General features: G+C 41.2%; 2 protein-coding genes across 2 annotated transcripts; one reads left to right on the forward strand and one right to left on the reverse strand.

Annotated features, from left to right (window-relative positions):
- Positions 1 to 11970: 11970 nt before the first annotated feature.
- On the forward strand, positions 11971 to 13318 carry LOC109407836 (plasminogen activator inhibitor 1-like). The gene is made up of 2 exons (XM_019681001.3): positions 11971 to 12181; positions 12242 to 13318. The coding sequence occupies exons 1-2, from the start codon at positions 12118 to 12120 to the stop codon at positions 13306 to 13308; spliced, it is 1131 nt and encodes a 376-aa protein (XP_019536546.3). The 5' UTR covers positions 11971 to 12117; the 3' UTR covers positions 13309 to 13318.
- Positions 13216 to 14876, reverse strand: LOC115267116 (serpin B5-like). The gene is made up of 3 exons (XM_029873958.2): positions 14690 to 14876; positions 13703 to 14636; positions 13216 to 13645 (listed from the first exon to the last, which is right to left on the reverse strand). Exons 1-3 carry the CDS (start codon positions 14813 to 14815, stop codon positions 13458 to 13460), a joined length of 1248 nt encoding a protein of 415 aa, XP_029729818.1. The 5' UTR covers positions 14816 to 14876; the 3' UTR covers positions 13216 to 13457.
- Between the last annotated feature and the right edge of the window lie 4306 nt (positions 14877 to 19182).

A 19182-nucleotide genomic window follows, 5' to 3' on the forward strand; every position in this document is an offset into this window, starting at 1 on the left:
TAATTGTGCGTAGAAAATTGATCCTTTGTTGACATTTTTGCACCAAATACTTGATTTGGGTACCCCAAGTGCCTTTTGAATCAAACCAGACCCCAAGGTATTTCGAAGTCAAAGACTGGTCGATTTCTATTCCCAAAAGATTGAGTTTCAGTTGGGCTGGGTTCCGCTTTCTAGAAAACACAACCAATTGAGTTTTTTGCGGAGCAAACTCGATCCCCAAATCTCTTGCCCAAATGGACAGATTGTTTAAGGAACTTTGCAATGGTCTTTGCAACATTTCTGCATGTGGGCCTTTTAGAGAAACCACAGCATCATCTGCAAGTTGTCTTAGCGTGCATTGTCCTTCCAAGCAACTATCAATGTCTTTCACGTAAAAATTATAAAGCAAGGGACTTAAACATGAGCCTTGGGGTAGGCCCATGTAACTAATTCTGGAAGTTGTCAGTTGTCCGAGATTGAAACTCATATGTTTTTCTGACAACAAATTATACAAGAAATTATTTAAAATTCCTGGAAGTCCACTATTGTGCAGTTTTTCTGACAATATTCCTATGGAAACTGAATCAAAGGCGCCCTTAATATCCAAGAAAACTGAAGCCAGTTGCTCCTTTTCCGCAAAGGCCAGTTGAATATCTGTTGAAAGCAACGCTAGACAATCGTTTGTTCCTTTGCCCTTGCGAAACCCGAACTGCGTATTTGAAAGCAAGCTATTCGATTCAACCCAATGGTCGAGTCGCGATAGGATCATTTTTTCCAACAGTTTCCTTAAACATGATAACATAGCAATTGGGCGGTATGAATTATGATCAGACGCTGGTTTACCAGGCTTTTGAATAGCTATTACTTTGACCTGTCTCCATTCATGCGGAACGATGTTGTTCTCCATGAATGAGTTGAACAGGTCCAGTAATCGTCTTTTCGCGATATCTGGGAGATTCTTAAGAAGATTGAACTTGATCATATCGCGTCCCGGAGCGGAATTGTTTGATGAAAGAAGAGCCATAGAAAGTTCCAGCATAGTGAAGGGTCTGTCCAGAGAACCGTCTCTTGGGGATGTTTCCCAAGAAATCGGTTGTGCTGGGACTGAGTCTGGGCAGACCTTTTTCGCGAAGCTGAATATCCAACGGTTGGAGTATTCGTCACTCTCATTAGAAGAAGAGCGGTTTCGCATGTTGCGAGCCACTCTCCAAAGCGTTGTCATTGAAGTTTCTCTTGAGAGACCCTCAATGAAGTGTCGCCAATAACTACGCTTCTTCGCTTTCAGCAGGTTTCTCAGCTGTCTTTCGAGCTTTGCGTACTCTTGATAAAGATCTGAGGTACCGTGCCTACGAAAAGTTTTGAAAGCATCAGATTTTTTAAGATACAACTGGGTGCAATCATCATCCCAGCCTAGTGTGGCTGGTCTTCTTTTGAAGGTTGCACTTGGAACACGTCGTTTTTGTGATTCTAATGCACTCTTATATATCAGTTCAGACAGGAATCGATACTCATCCAAAGGTGGGAGGGGATTGAATGATTCGATGCCAAAAGATACCGCTTCTGCATACTTTTGCCAATCGATATTCCTTGTGAGGTCAAAAGGAACCTGAATTGGATGGTCTGACTTTTCACTATTATGCTTTATGGTGGTTATAATGGGTAAGTGATCACTACCATGAGGATCCTCGATTACCTTCCACAAGCAATCGAATGATAGTGAACTTGACCCCAGTGATAGGTCGAGACGACTTTCTTTGCCGTCAGATGCAATACGTGTCACTTCACCTGTATTTAAAATGTTCAAATTGAAATCGTCGCACAAATCATAGAAAATGGCCGCTCTATTATCGTCATATGGTTCGCCCCACCCTGTACCATGTGCGTTCATATCACCCAGAATTAAAACTGGATGTGATAGTGCAGAAACCGCATTCCAAAGATGACGGCGGTTGATTGAAATTCTTGGAGGAATGTAAACGGAAGCTACGCAAAGTTCTTTACCCTTTACGTTTATTTGGCAAGCGACGATTTCTACGCCAGGATGAGTCGCGATTGGAATTCTATAAAATGAGTAAGTCTTTTTGATCCCCAAAAGAACTCCCCCATAATGGTCATCTCTATCCTGGCGTATAATGTTAAAATCGTGGAAGTTGAGTTCATCTTCAGAAGAAAGCCATGTTTCACAAAGGGCAAATATATCACAATCAGAGTTGTGAATCAAAAACTTAAACAGATCTAATTTAGGTCTTAGACTATGACAGTTCCACTGTAGCACAGTGATCATATCTTGTACCTCACTTGATGAATTATCCATCGAAAGATATGATCGCAGCAAGGAGGGGCCATGATTGTGTCAGATTCCGAAGATATTCTTCTACTGTAGGTATAAACATATCAATAATGCCTCTAAATGTTTCTGGAAGGCTGAGGGCATTATATAAGCGATCCACGAGAACCCTAAAAGTAAATAGTCCTCGCTTGGGTCTAGGAGGCTTACTTGAACTGCGAGGAACTTTGGTAGCTTTTTTCTTGCTACCTTGTCGATTATTTCTCTTTGAAGTGTATTTAACAGGCGGAGACGGGTGTGACAGGTTCTTGCTACAACATGGATCTGAAGCTAGAGGAACCTGATTCTTCGGAGTTTTTAAGTTTACCCCGTCTCCTTTAACATTAGGCAAACTTTTGAGGGAAGACTTTAAAAAGACCTTTCGGCGCAATCCCGGGGAAGATGATGACTTCCTTTTTCCAGGTGCGTGTACCTCCGAAAGAGATCCACCCTCATCAGTTTCGCCATCGTCCTGATCATCGGAAGACAACTCCTGATAGGGATTTTCAACTGGGACAGCTGATTCAGACACGGAATCTGGTGTTTTAAAAGATTTCACCATCTCCGCATATGTCTGTTTGGAGCGCTTTATGATAGAGCGACTCTCATTTCGAATGCGTCTTTTGTAAGCCGGGCAAACTTGCAAGTCGTGTGGATCTCCGCCACAGTAGCTACATTTTTCCGCTTCCTGTGTGCAAGAGTCCTCCAAATGAGCTTGGTTGCATTTGCCACAACGGGGCTTGTTGTCGCAAAAGCTATCACTGTGACCAAACTGCTTGCATTTGGTACAATTAAAAACCTTCGGCCTAAAAAGATGCACTGGGTAAAAACCACCATCAATTACAACAAATTCCGGGAGGACGGAACCTGGAAAAGTCACTCGAAAAAACGCTGAAGGCGAGTACACCTTTTTATTTCCTTCCATGGAAACCTTAGATAAGCGTTTACAGTCTAGGATAGCCACATCAGGAATTGACCTATTTTTGAATCGACCAAAGCCGGTCTTGATGTCCTCACATGTCAGCATTTCGTCGAGGATCTTCCCCTCCACCTCCACTTCTCGTGCTGGCACATAGACCGCGTATTCAACAGTAAACGCTTCGTGTTGAGCAATTTCATTTGCTGCTTTGTAGCTAGGTGCGGTAACACGCAGCTTGGATGCTTTCACTTGGTGAATAACGGTCCCAGGATACTTACGCGTCAGCTCTCGAGAAATCGAAAGCATATTCAATGGTTTGCATTTGCGCCGGAAATAGACAACCCAAGGTCCAGGCGAAGATGGCTGATAAAACCGCGTACGAGCAATGATATCATTGGGAGGCGTTTCGCCTCCATTTGAAACGTCCATGCGGGAAAAGATCAACCGCAGAAGAGTAAAACGTCAATGAAACAGAAGCAAATCTTTGAAAATTTAATTTATAATGGAAGAAAAAAAAAACAAGAAAAAAAAATTCAAGGAAAAAACTGCAAAATATTTTATGTCCGATTGCAATACTTATTCTGTAACGCCCTATATGAGTTCAAGACTCGGACTAGGTGAGAGACAGAAAATATGCCTGGGCAACCTTGAACCGACTTTGGTTTGGATGAGCAAAACAAATTCAACACAATGGGGGGCGAATGGATAATAAAAAGTGCTACTTAGCCGTTCGATGTTCGTTGTAGCTACAGCAGCAAGCCGTCCGCACTGCAGGTAGAAAACAATCCGAGCCGTCTGCTGCCTTTCTGCTGCTGTTGGTGCGGGAATGAATCGACCACTGTTGGCTTATAGTGATGTCGAATTAAACACTGTGGCACGATACTAGTTGACTTTAAGTCAAGCTAGTTCGCTTCCTTCACTAAGCGCACACACCTATGACACTATTTTGCACTGTTAATTGGGGATAACTTGATAGCAAAACTGATCAAAAACCCACACGTGCGGTGGGGCAAAAAGATCAAATAATAAAACTGTTGCAAACAAGTGCCGCGTGTGGAGACCGGGAACCTGTCGACCGACTCGTTCAAGCGCTCGGTAAGGAATGACCGGGACGGAGTAATCAGGATGCGAGGTCGAATCGGTGCCGCATGGTATGCTAGTTCCGACGCCAAGTACCCGATTATACTACCAAAATCACATCAAGTAACATTGCTCCTCGTGGATTATTACCATCGACGCTACCACCACGCTAATCACGAGACGGTGGTGAATGAGATGAGGCAACGATTCGAAATATCTCATTTACGCACGGTTGTCAAACAGACAGCCCGAAGATGCGTTAGATGTCACATTCAAACTGCTGTTCCTCGACCCCCTCCTATGGCATCGCTTCCGGAACAACGCTTAACGCCCATGGTAAGACCCTTCACGTTTGTTGGACTGGATTATTTTGGACCGCTTACAGTTAAGGTCGGTCGTACTCAAGTCAAACGTTGGATAGCACTTTTCACGTGCCTTACGGTACGGGCCATACACCTCGAAGTGGTACATAGTTTGTCCAGCGAATCGTGTGTGTTGGCTATCCGGCGCTTCATAGCTCGCCGGGGGGCGCCAGCAGAGTTCTTTAGCGACAACGGCACTAGTTTCGTAGGGGCTAGCAAACAGTTACAGCAAGAAATTGCAATGCGAAACGAAATTTTAGCCCGCACATTCACGAATACAAATACGCGATGGAATTTCAATTCCCCGGGTGCTCCACATATGGGGGGCATATGGGAGCGCTTAGTGCGCTCGGTTTAAAATGCCATTGGTATGATCATCGATACACCACATCGACCGACTGATGAGCTGCTTGAAACGATCCTGTTCGACGCCGAAGCCATGATCAACTCTCGACCACTGACATATATACCACTAGGAACTGCTGATGAGGAGTCGCTGACACCAAACCATTTTTTGTTGGGTAGTTCTTCCGGCGTCAAGCAACCACCCTCCGAGTTGGGATCCCGTATCAACTTGCGAAGTTGCTGGAATCAGGCCCAACATTCAACGGACACCATATGGAAACGCTGGATTAAGGAGTATCTGCCTGTAATTACTCGACGCTGCAAATGGTTTGATGAAGTCCGCGATATCCAAGAAGGAGACCTGGTTCTGATTGTTGAAACATCGATGAGGAACCGCTATGTACGAGGACGAGTCGAAAAGGTATTTCCGGGACGAGATGGACGAGTGCGTCAAGCTTTAGTGCGCACAGCAACTGGGGCGTACAAGAGACCAGCCGCGAAGCTTGCATTACTCGACGTAGGGTCACGTGGTAAACCTGGAATCGATTCTTCGGATTGATCATCGTCACCAGCCTTTACGGGTGGGGGGATGTTACGGCAAGTAGCAAGCCCCTCGGCAGAATCAGTAACTTGGTTACAGCAGGGCATCGATATTGAGTATGTATAGGTAGAAGATAAGAGATGACAGGGGAGATAAAGGTTCTGTCAAACATAGTGACTAGCACTTTTGATCATTTTGTTATTACTGGTCGCAATAGGTGAAATTTATTACAGAAAAGTTGAATTAGTGTCGGAATTAAAGAACCTGATCGGAATTTCTTTTCACATACGGTAAAGGAGCAAGCACTTCAATGTTATAGGTATTTTTATTCATATTTGTTTCGCATCAGGGTCAGAATTTGTTGCACGAAGTTGTATTAACCCAGATATCGCTGGTTGGACATCAAGGCAATTGAGAGCCAGTGGTGCTTCCCGAAACACCTGGAAACCCATGTATAGTTGCCGAACCCAGAACGGTCTAAAAACTCATCCCACGGTAGAACACCAAAACTGTGAGTCAAACCTTTGTAACACTATCGATCCTAACCAATAACTCAATAAAACCATTCTAGCTTAAAGCGTTCAACCCTAATATAAGTGTTTGCTACAAAGATTTGGTGACCGACCGTACAATTTATGGTTATTATCTGCTAATATAATGTAATAAGGCTGCTCAAATTTGAACTACGCGTTTTCTTTTTATAGCCTTGCAAAGTTGTCCTCTTTATAAAATGAACAGTCCTTAGTATTTCTTCGTCAATTCCTTCGAAAGCTCCTTCGTAAGTTCTTTTATAAATCGCTTCTACAATTTAAACAAAAATTCTTTGGACAATTGCTTCTAGATTTACTCAGTAATTTTGTAAGAAATTCCTGCAGCAGATGATTTCGGAACACCTTCGGCATTTTCGATGTTATTTACTTGCATTGAACATTTATTTGGGAATTATATAAGCATATCCTTTGGAAATCTTGGAAACTTCTATTATTACTTTAGGAACTTCTTCCTTTGGAAATTGATTCGGCAATTTTCTTAGAGACTTCCTTCGGGAATTTCTTTGAAAAAAAACTCCTGCAATCACTGCAATCACTTTTGGAATTCTTTATAAATTTTCTTCAGAATCTTCTTTGATAATTTCGGAAAATTCTTTGAGAATTTCTTCTATTTTTTTGTGAATGTTTGTGGAAATTTTTAAATTTTCATCAGGAATTCCTCTGATAGTTTTTATATGAATTCTTTTGGCAACTACTTTGAAAGCTCTATGGTAATTTTAATAGATTTTTTTCCGGAAATTTCTTTGGTAATTTGTCAGGAATTATTTCGTGAATTTCATAGGATTTTCTTTAGGAAAGTCCAGTTGAGAATTTCTGAATCTCCAGTTCAGCAATTTTCGGAAGCAATAAATTTAAATACATTTAAATCATAAAGAATTACAAAATAACTGAAATGAAATTGCTAAAATAATTACGGAGGAATAGCTATTGAAATATAGAAAAAAAAATTCCAAAGAAATTGTTGATTGCATTCCCAACGTAACGTAACTAGCTGAATATCAATTTCTTAAACTAAAGTTTGCTTAAGAAAACCACTCTTAAGCAAACTTTAGTTTAAGAAACTGATATTCAGCTAGTTACGTTTCTTGGGAATGCAATCAACAATTCCTTTGCATTCTCTGCTATAAAGCTAAAATGTTTGTTGGGTTCCAATGTAGAAATTTTTCCCGTACATCCCTACTAGGATTTCTCCGGAAATTCCAACTATTCCCGAAACTCATTTAGGGATTTCTATTGGGATTCCTACAGCTAGAAATCCCTGGAAGAGTCAAAGGCATTTCTAGAAGTATCCTAGGAAAACTGGCTAGAAGAATCTCGGCAAGAATTCCAGAAGAAATCTCTAGAGGAATTTCTGCAGGTATCACAGTAAGAATTTCAGGAGGAGAACTTGGAGGCGTTCCTGAAACATTAGAAGCAGCAGGAATCCTAGGAAGAGTTCCTGGAGAAGTCCATCAAGAAATATTTGGAGAAATCCCGGATTTTTTTAGGATTTCCTGGAGGACACAACGAAGGAAGATTGTCTTGAATAATCCCAGCATGTTTTTGAAGGAACCTCTGGAGAAATTCTTAGAAGAATCCGTAGAAGAATTCTGGGAGGTATTGCGGTAAGAATGACTGGAGGAGTCCTAGGAGGAATTGCTGGAAGAACCACAGCAGGAACAGCTTGAGAAATCCAGCTGAAATTCCTGGATCAAGGCCAAGAGGAGTTCCTGTAGGAATCCCATGGGAAATTTATGAGAGAATCCATGGACAAAATATCTTGGATAAAAAATCCTGGAGGAATCACCGGAGAGTTTCTGAAGAAATCACAGGAGGTATTCTTAGAAGGATTCTGGGATGTATCTCTGTAGAAACCTCAGCTGAATTCCTAGAAGGAATTGTTGGAGAAAACTGTACACGAATTTCTAGAGAAACCCTATCAGGTATGCCGGAAGGAATCCAAAGAAGAAATCCTTGGAATACCTAGAGAAGTCCCTGCAAGAACCGGTGGAGGCATTCTGGAAGAATCTATAGAGAAGGCCCGGAAAGATTCGCAGGAGGATTTTCTGAAAGAATCTCAGGAAGAATTCCAGCCATAATGCTAGCATAAATTCGTATAGAAATTACTAGGAAGAATTTCTAAAGGAATTGATGGCAGAATAACAGGAGGAGTTGTTTGAGGTAATCTTGGAGGAAGGCCAAAAAGAGTTTCTGCAGGAATCCCATTAGCATTTTCTGGAGAAATCTTTTGATAAAATCTCTGGAGGAATTCCTGGATGAGTCGTTGGAGAAATCCCTGGTGGAGCAGCCAAAGAATTCAACGAAGATTGCCTGGAAAGGTCCCAGCAAAAAAGCCAGGATAAGGCTCTAGGAGAATCCGTAGCATAGTTTCGGAAGTACCACAGTTAGAATTTCTGGAGGAAGAATAGCTGGAAGAATCGCATGAATTGCTTGAGCAGTCGTAGCTGGAATATCTGGAGAAATTCGTAGAATTCCAGGAGCTATCATAGAAGTAATTTCTAGAGAAATCCTAGAATGAGCAATTCCAGGGGTATCTTAAGAGAAGTTCTTCTAACAAATACCTGGAAGAATGCCTACAGTTCTCCTTGAAAGAATCGGTAGAAGTATACTGGAGGAATCCCTGATGGAATCGCAGGAGGAATTTCTGGAGGAATCTCAGCAAGGTTTCCCGAAAGTATTGAAGCAAGTAAGTATGCCAGGAGAAATCCCTAGAAGTATTTCTGAAGGAGTCCTAATGGGAATTTCTTGAAGAATTTCAGCTGAAATTCATGGAGGAAGGTCAATAGAAATTCTTCACGCTTAAACCGCTCAGCACTAAAGTGCATAATTTCCAGACTACACCAAAAATGTGTAACCCTTGTACATTCACAAAATCAGCTCCAGCGTCCACAAAATCGTGAAATTCGCAACAATTTTTTTACGGCAATCTAGCTAGGTTTACTACGAGCTGTTTTTGTGAATGTGTAACTGTTACACATTTTTGAGTGGTCTGGAAATTATGCACTTATGAGTAGGTCGTACACATTCTAGGTGCTAAGCGATCTTAGCGTGTTGGGGAAATCCCCTGTGGAATTTCTGGAAGAACCTCTATAGAAAGTCCTGGATATATCCTTGAATTGATTGATTGATTTGTCTTTATTAAAGAGACTTTCAGCCCTTGGCTGGTTCGTCTCTTCTATCCTTGAAGAAATGTATGCAAGAATCAATGAAGGGATTTAATAGAAAAATCTCAGGGAGATCTTCCGGAAGAATTTCCGGAAGAACTTTCCTAGTAGAATTCCAGAAGGTACCACAGTGATAATTTTTAGAGGAGAGATATTGTTGAAAGAATCGCAGCAGGAGTGGCTTGAGGAATCCTAGCCATAATTCCCGAAGGAAGGCCAATATAAGCGCCTGGAGGAATTTCATGAGAAATTTCTGGAAGAATCTCTGAATGAAATCTCTGAAAGAATTCCTGGAAGAATCACCGGAGGAACTTCTGAAAGAATCCCAGGAAGATTTCTTGAATAATTCCACCAGAAATTCCTGAAGAAATCCCAGTAGAAATTTTTAGAGGAACCCCTAGAAGAATTCCGAGAAGAATCATAGAAAGAATTTCCAAAGAAATCCTAGCAGAATTTGCTGGATCAATCTCTACAGAAATTTCTAGCATGTACAACCCCATCAGGACTGCCTGGAGTATCCTAAGGGAAAATTATTGAAGAAATATCGGGAGGAATCCATAAAGTCTAGGCCTCCTCAATGTATGAATAGATACAAGTGTTTCAGGAAGAATCTATGGAGAAGTTTGTTGATTGTTCTTACTAATATCCAAAACGCCAAAACGTACAATAGGGTATATGTACCATTCCTTGGCCTAATTTGCAAACCGCTTTAACAATTTTGACAATAACTCATGAATTAATAGCACTAGAAATAATATGTTGATCCTATTACACACTCTAGGCAATTCTTGTTTCACCAATTGGAAGTAAACTAACGTTAATATTCAAGAATTTACTTTATTAAGATGAAAAGATTCGATGCGATGGTATGCAACGTTGGTCTATGGTACAAAAATTGGCCTATTAGTGGATACAACGTTGGCCTATTGCTTTCCATGCACTAGAATCACTTATTATCTCATTTTTTCAATATTTCTGCTGAAGTATTATATTTGTTTGTTCACCAATCTTACTTGTAAATTACATTTTCGGAGCCAAATTTTCAAAAAACTGTAAATGAATTACTTAAACTAAAGTTCTTTTTTAATTTATTAACGGTAACAACGCAACCCTATTATTGTGTTATATTTTTACACTCACCGTACACAAAATCTTTCTTCCTGTTCGTTCTTTCTGGTTCTTACGCAAGCAATGTTGTTGACGTCACTTTAGTGATGGGCCAAGATTTGGGTACATAGTGAAAAAAATGTCCTCAATATTCGGCCCACATTCAATTTGTAAAATATTTATTATTCGTTGAAAACAAATCTACAAATTCAAAATAGAGTCTTTGACCGTCGCATCAAATGTTCAGTTATTGAAAAGTCAGTTCGAAATGTTCCAGATTCATGCCATTTATGATCATGTGTATAGACTACCCACTAAGCCCAAGAATCATGGCGTCTACAAAAAATAAACGAAGAGACATTTTCATTCAATTTCAATGCTCCAAAGTGCTAAAATTGAAACGAAATGTTACAGTTGTTTGCCGCATAGCTTTTCCGATATCCAGTTATGCGTGCTTTTTTGAGTTTTTGGTTAACGTTGAGATAGGCCGAACGAGGGGACTATGCCAACGAAGCATCCCGATACCCTAGTTGTATAAGTAATTGCCGGTGTGCTTAAGTTTTGTTCAAATGTGCCAATAATAAATATTGGAATTATTGTGTGAAAGTTTAAATTTTAGGTGACTGTTAAGGAAAAATTCTAGGGGGTGCCAAGTTTGTTCTAGGGGGTGCCAGGCACCCCTGGAACCCCCCTAGCTACGCCAATGCACATAATCTGTTTTTATATCTTGTTTTGTTATTAATAACTTATCAAAGCATTACTTTTCTTTTTTTTTAATTTCTCGTCAAAGTCGCCTGAGAACCACTTTAAGAGCTTCCAAAAACGCGCATTTTCGTGCGCTGAGAATGTTGTTACGGCATTCCGTTCAAAAGATATTGATGATTTTCTAGAAAAAAATAGGCACTTTTCAAGTATTTTTCACTTGAGTTACAAAAATAACACCCCTCTAATTTTTTGATATTATTATAACAACATTTCTTCTTTTGAATGCGGGCCAAAGATATTTTTTATGTTTGCCCCAACCCTTTTTAAAAAACTATGATTTTTTTTAAGAAAAACGCCTATAACTTTTGAACCAAAAGAGATAACGACCATCTCAGCGCACGAAACGACGCGTCTTCAAATGCTCTACAAGTGTTTCTTGGGCGATTTTGATGAAAAATCGAAACTGAAAAAGTTAACGCCAGAAAACCGGTTTTTCTTGAACCACCCTAAGCTTATTCAGAAAAATACCTCTAGATCGGTCAATTTTAAAGTTACATAAAATTGTCTTCAGCAAACTTGCTCAAAATTGATAGATCTACAACTATCCCGAAGAATGCATATAATTATTCCTGCAAATAAAAAAGTTTGGCTACCAATTTCTTTGAAAATATAGACCACCCTAATTTTCATGCATATTTCAAAGAGGGCCTTATTATCAGGGACAACTTTGTAGAAGACCATATTTGTCTAAAAACTCATTAGAAGGCGTTGAATGCATCTTTCCTCGTAAATCTGTTTCGTGGACCACTGTGCGCTGTAGCACATTCTACGTTATGATAACAAGAGCAAACGTGAATTATAACGAATTTCGCACATAAAGGCAAAACATGACATATTCATACAAACTTTTCTTGCGTTCTGTGCTGTGCGTACTCTTATCAGCTCAACCGCGAAATCGGAAGCATTTAGCTCTGCGATTAGTTTCAGTTTAACTCCTAGTTCATTGTCAATCGGAAACAAATGTGATTGAACAAGAAAATGGAATACTTGTCAGTTTTCGCATTACTGTTGATTGTTGGAGGAAGTTTCTCTGAAACAGACCGTAAGTTGTTGCACTATTCAGAGTACGGAACTATTTCATTCAACGTCGACCTATTTTCAGCTTTCGACAATGCTTCGACCCAATTCTCGCTAAACTTTTTCCGAGCGGCATACAATCTGAATCCAAGTAGGAACTGCGTCGTGTCACCCATTGCCATTCAGCACACGCTTGCTATGTTGCAACATGCAGCCAAACGAAACGAATCAAGCCATTTACAAAGCCTGCTGGGATTCCCAGGATCAACTAGCTCTACATCGCCAACTAAGCTGAACAACAATGCCCTGGAGATGATCACCAAGGTGTTCCACTCGCAGGTCGAACTCAATCCCAATCTGCTGCCGGTTCTTCAAGCAGAGTACTCCGTAGACGTTCAGGTAGCCGATTTCAGTCGTCCGGAACAGGTTGTGAGTTCTGTGAACAGATGGGCTTCCCGCTTCACCAACGGGTTGGTGGGAGATGTTTTCAACGGAGCCGGTTATTCCAGAGACGCCAATCTGATGATCATCAACACCGTTACGTTGAACGCTTCCTGGGAACACCCGTTTTATACAAGCAGTTTGCAGAAAAGTGACTTTTATTTCCTGAACGGAGTCAGAAAAGTTGATATGATGCGAACTTACAAGGGCTTTCGGTATTGTGAAATCGATGATCTTCGGATAGTGGAGCTTGCCTACAAGAGAACCGCCGACCTCTCTATGCTGATCATTATGTCTGATTCTCAGCCATTGGAAAAGGTCGTTGAGAGATTAGATTTGGAAATGTACCGATCGATCGATGAACGATTGTACGAAGATCGCTTTAAGTTGATCATTCCCAAGTTTACAATCAGTCGAGGCATCGGAGCAAAGCGGATTTTGAAAGCCATGGGCCTGAATGATGTTTTCGGGAAGGATGCGTTCAATGTGTTTGTTGGATTCAGCAGTCGTTTGGCGAACGTTTATCAAGCGTTGAGGATCGATATCGACGAGAATGGAACACGTGCTGCAGCTGGGACGTACTCTGACAAATCGATGCGAGTTGGGACGGATGGGAAATATGTTGTTGATGGTCCATTTATTTTTGTGATTCGCAAGGATTCAACCAAGGAAATTGTATTTATAGGTCATTATTCAAGTTATGTAGAATAGAGCATCCGGAAATCAATAATAAATCATTTGTAGTTAACTCTTAAGAATGTCGTCGACCTTTTTCTACTATTTGGATTACACTCATCATTTTGTGTTGGAAATCACTGAACCATTTATTGCCGGATTTCCACTTGTACCTTTCTTATCCACTATTGATACCCAACGGGAGGATCATCGCATTTTTGCACATCTGCTAGACCCATCGCTGCATCCGCCGGCGCCTTCAGATAGTGACCAACCAGAACCGGTACCACTTCACTACGATCGAAAATCACAAACATAAACGGTTGATTTGCCGTGAATAGTTTGTCCTGTTGTTTGTCGGGAAACTTTTGACCTGAAAGAATCCTAAATATTGAACAGATCACCATTACGATCGTAGATCAAAAACTACCTTGTATTTCTCCATCGCCTGACATATTTATCTCCATCTTCTGGACAATTTCGCCAAGAGCAACATCCTGACCCTGTTCGAACACCTTGAACACCCCCTGATTGAATGGCGTCTTCATTCCCATATATTCCAGCAGCTGTCTTCCGGGCACCGTAGTTTTCAATTCGAATTGAGGTAAACGAACTGTAGTCTTGGATGGCACTAGCTTCGATACGACTTCTTTGAAACGCGTCTGATTCATCGAGTTGACAAGAGAATCAACCCCTCCATTCAAAGGCATCATCAGCAGGCAGGACAGTGGACTCTTATCATGATATGGCAACTCCACAGCTTGAATGTTCAGCTCCGGAAAGTATCCATACTTAAACACTTCTTCGAAATACAAAAACTTGGTCAGTTTCTTGTCATCCTTACTAGCGTAGAAATTACAAGTCACCGAAAACTCTTCTTGTGACTTATACTTCCACAAACCATCAAACTGCCACGAATCGATCGCGAAAAACTTCCAATTCGGGTTGATGTCCGTATCGGCGAGGTAATTCAGCACGGAGTTATTGGTGATTTTCTTCAACGCATCGTTCACAACCTGTCCCATTCTCTGGCCATCGGACGGTTGAAGGTATCCCGTATACACCACACAGTAGTTGATAATGCTGTCGAAAATGGACGAAGCTTTTTCATTCCCGATCGCCACTGCCATGGCCGTCCTGTTGAGTTGTTTGGCGTTTGCATATCGCAACCACTGGTCAACGTACGGCCGATGATCTTGACCGGATGGTTGTTGGTTGGGTACGATGTTCAACACACTGTTCAGCTCCTGCTGGAGGTTTGTACCAGCTCCAGCGGAAAGGAGCTTAACACCCTGGAAGCATGAGAATAGCCGACGAAGCGAGTACGGTGACATAACGAAGTTTTCCTTGTAATCAGCGGAAACCTGATGAGTGAAACTTTGTTAAGCAAGTGGTCATTATACAACATATGTATTACCTTCTTGAACGCAGTCCATGTAAACTCGTTATGGGTGTCATCGCTTACAGGAGGAGTAGATGTAAACTGGGTTCTAATTGAAGACACGAAGAAAACTGAAAGGACAGCAAAGACCAACGGATTCATGTTTGATCCGTTTAGAGCCCAATCCTAGTGAGTGGTATCACCACAGAAAGATAAATCATCTTGCAATCAAATGAGGTTTATTTATAAGCTCATGTAGTGGAAGCGATATTTTTTTTTATTTGATCAACTGTTACAATATATCATGATGAGAACATATGTGATACGTCATAGCCGTATAGAGAGATGAACTACTGCAATTGCTTTCTGCAATCAACCGCAATATGCAATATCATTCCGTAATCTGTTCAGTAGAATAAGATCAACAACGTGATCTACTATTTATAACTATATTGTGAGTTTGCTTCATAATTGTCTTATGTTTAAATGGTGTGTTACTTATTCGTCACCTAGCATAATTAACCTACAGCCTCAGCAATAACGTTGCTCAATGAATGAAGTCTTGCTATTTTGTATAGCCTAAACGAGCAAGCTAATTTTTCTGAGTATGATAGGATTTTAACAAAACCCAAGCATTTGCGTAAACCTGTTTCTATATGGACGTTTGGAGTTTCTTCAATTGAAGCGCAGCCTTACTTATCGTTACACTTGGGGATCACCACAGCAGACGGAATCCCAAATCGACCACGTCCAGATTGACGGACGACACTTCTCCGAAATTATCGACGTCAGAACCTGTCGGGGCGCTAACATCGACTACCTTGTGATGGTAAAAATGCGCCAAAAACTGTCCGTGATTAACAAAGTACGGTACCGACGGCCGCCTCAGTATGATTTGGGACGACTAAAAGACCACATACGCGCAGAATCTCGACGCAGCATTGTCTGACGAAGCAAGCTCAATGAAGACCCTCTAGATGCATTGCATAGCAATCTTGCTTTTTCATTTTTCTTGCTCACTCTCCTAAACACGACACGAGAAAGAGAAGGATGGAAAGGAGGGCCGCGGCACCCTGCAGAAACTTCTAAAGGAATCCATGATTAAAATTTTCGAGGAATATCAGAAGGAAATCCAGTAGGATTCCCTAAATGAATTCAAGAAGAAATCCTAAGGGATTTACAGAAGGAATCCCCGAAAGAATTCCAGCGCAAATTTCTAAAGAAAATCAAGATGGATTGAAGGATTCCTTGGAGGAATCAACGAACTATACCGAAAGAATTTCCACCAGGAATCCTCAAAAGAATTCTAATGGAAGTTTCAAGGAGAATTCGAAAAAGAATCCCCAAAGGATTTCTAAGAGAGAATCGACGAAAAATACCTTAGAAGTATTTCTGGAGGATTTCCAGGAGAAATCCCTGAGAGACGTAAGATTGTGAATCCATTGGTCATAGAAAATTTCGAAAAACTGCTCGAACGGAACCCGTTTATGACTGTGTACTACTAGTACATGACGCTGGAGGTAAGCCCATCTCCGGTGAACACCCATCGTGACAACTTCCCAAACTTCGACAGTTGATTTTGATCTCTCCATGAAGGATGAGATCACCGGAATACCAGAATCTTTTCGTTCCGTGTGTATTCCACAAATTTTTGCAAGTAAGTTCGGGCATGTTAGCGGGGACAGACAGTTCTTCACAGACGATTCGAAAACCGATAATTCGACTGGTTTCGGTGTCCACAATGAATTTCATAGCGCCACCTTCATGCTTCAAAGCCATGTTCGGTATACATTGCTGAGCTAGCGGCTTTATACTACACCTTAGAGTACATTCGCACTCTTCCACCTGAGCACAACTTCATTTTTACCGACAGTCTAAGCTCTCTGGAGGCTGTTCGGTCAATGAAACCGATGAAGCACTCAGCGTACTCATACACCATCACCATAGCATGGGTCGCTTCACATTGCTCCATTCCGGGCAATGAGAAGGCGGACTCTCCGGCTAAGGTGGACGTTAGCGAAGGCGATATTTACGAGCGTCAAATCGCCTTCGACGAATTTTTTGCATTGGTCCGTCAGGAGACCTTGATCAGCTGGCTACACAAATGGAGAGATGGAGAGATGGGTAGATGGTTGCACTCCATCATTCCGCAGGTGTCGAAGAAGCTATGGTTCAAAGGGTTGAATCTAAGCCGCGACTTCATTCGTGTAATGTGTCGGCTGATGTCCAACCACTATTTGTTGAACGCACATACCTTCCGTATTGGGCTCTCAGAAAGCAATCTCTGTGTCTGTAGCGTGGCTTACCAGGATATCGAACATGTCGTGTGGGGATGCGACGAGTATCGTGAGTTTAGATCTGAGCTGCATGAAATTCTCCGGGTCCGAGAAACACAACAGAAACCCGTTAGAGAAGTGTTGGCAGGCCTTGATTTGGAATACAGGAATCTCATTTATCAATTTTTGAAACGTGTTGATGTCAGAGTTTGATGTAGTACGTTCCTTGTTTTCGTTGTCCGCCATTTGGTTTTGATGTTCGCCCCTGTCTGTCGTCGCCCCCTTCCGTTTGTCCTCTTCTTGTCGTTGTCTACCGATAAAGTCCTTTCTTTTTGGTTCCATTTCAGATATGGACAATTTGTCCCATCAATGTTTTTACATAGTATAAGTTATCAAATAATTTAGTTCGAAAGCCATTAATCCCTCCTTCCCAATTTTATTTTATTTTTTTCCAAAACTTAACCTCGAAACAGCCGCGAGTACTTCGGTTTCCAAACTAGCATAGTATTAAGGCAGTAATAAAATGTAAAATATAAATTCAATGTAAAAACAAAAGATTTCGGCTCATTTATACCAATATGATGCCCGAGCCTTCCAAATAAACGAATAAATAAAAAGAAAAGAAAAAAAACCCTGAGAGAATTCTAGGAAGAATCCCCAAAGGAATTCTAAGAGGAATCCCCGCAGGAGTTCGAGAAGGAATCACCGAAGGAAGTCTAGGAGGAATCTCCCAAAAAATTACAGGAGAAATTTCTGCAGAAATCCCAGGAGGAGCCACCGGAAGAATTCCGGTAGAACTCTCCGAAGGAATTCCGAGCGGAATCCTCAAAGATTCTTGGAGAAATCTCTGAATAAATTCAAGAAGGAAACCCCGAAGGAATTCCAGGAGAAATCCTGGAGTAATTCCATGGAGAATTTAAGGAATTCCAGGAGAAATCTCCGAAAAAATAAAAGAGAAATCACCACAGGAATTCCTAGAGGAAATTCAAAAGTTATTCCAGGAGGAGTTACCGTGTAAATTTAAGGAGGAATCCCCAACGGGATATCAGAAGCAATACCCTAGGGAATACCCGAAAAAAAATCTGGAGAAAACTTTGAAGGAAGTCCAGCAGGAGTCCACGAAGGTATTCCAAGACAAATCCCCGAAGGAACCCTGAGAGGATACCCCGAAGGAATCCCCCGAGGAATCCACGACGGAATATCAAGAGGAACCCCCGAAAGAATTCCAGGAGGAATTCATGAAGTAAATCCAGGAGGAATCCCCAAAGAAATTTCAGAAATAATTTTCAAAGTAATTCGTGAAAGAATCCTCAAAAGATTTCCAGAAGGAACTATAAAAAACACCTAGAGGAATCCTTGAAGAAATTCCATGAGGAACCCCTGGATGAAATTGAAAAGGGATCTTCGAAGGAATTTTAGGGGCAATCCCTAAAGGCATTTGAGGAGGAATCCCCGCAGGAATTTCAAGAGCTAATTCCGAAAAAAAACCTGCGTGAATCCCAAACGAATTTTAGCAATTATCCACAAAGAAATTCCAGCAGGACTCCCAAAAAGAATTCCAGTGGGAATTTTCAAGGGAATTCGAGGAAGAATCCCCAAAGGACCTCTAGAAGGGATCAACGAAAAATGTTCAGAGGGTATCTTTGAAAGAGTTCCAGGAGAAAGTCGTGAGGGAATTCTTGGAAGAATCACAAGAGGAATCTCCGAAGGAATTGTAGTTGGAATCCCCAGAAGAATTCCATGAGAAATTTCTGCAGGAATCTCCGAAGAAATTCTAAGAGGAATCATAACTGGAATTCCAAGAGGATACTCCGAAGGAAATCCAGGAGGAATCTCCGAAGTAATTGCAGGAGGAGGTCCCGTAAAAATTTAAGGAGGAATCCCCGACGGAATATCAGGAGGAATCCTTGAAGAAATTTCAGGAGGAATCCTTGAAGGAAGTTCAGCAGGAATTTCCGAAAGAACTCCAAGAGCAGTCCCCGAAATAATTCCTGGAGAAATCCCGAAAGGAACCATAGGAGGAGTCCCTGAAGAAATTCCAAAAGAAAAATCTCCGAAAGAATTCAAGGATGAATCTCCGAAGGAATCCCTGAAGGAAGTCCAGAAAGAGTACCCGACGGAATTCCAGGAGGATTCCCGAATAAAAAATACAGTAGAAAAACCGAACGTTGTATTGTAACAGTACTATTTAGAACCATATTTTTACAATAGACACCACTGTAAAAATAAAAATACAAAAACAATAAGATGTAA

This window comes from Aedes albopictus, chromosome 2, assembly GCF_035046485.1.
Source record: "Aedes albopictus strain Foshan chromosome 2, AalbF5, whole genome shotgun sequence".
NCBI classification, from domain to species: domain Eukaryota; kingdom Metazoa; phylum Arthropoda; class Insecta; order Diptera; family Culicidae; genus Aedes; species Aedes albopictus.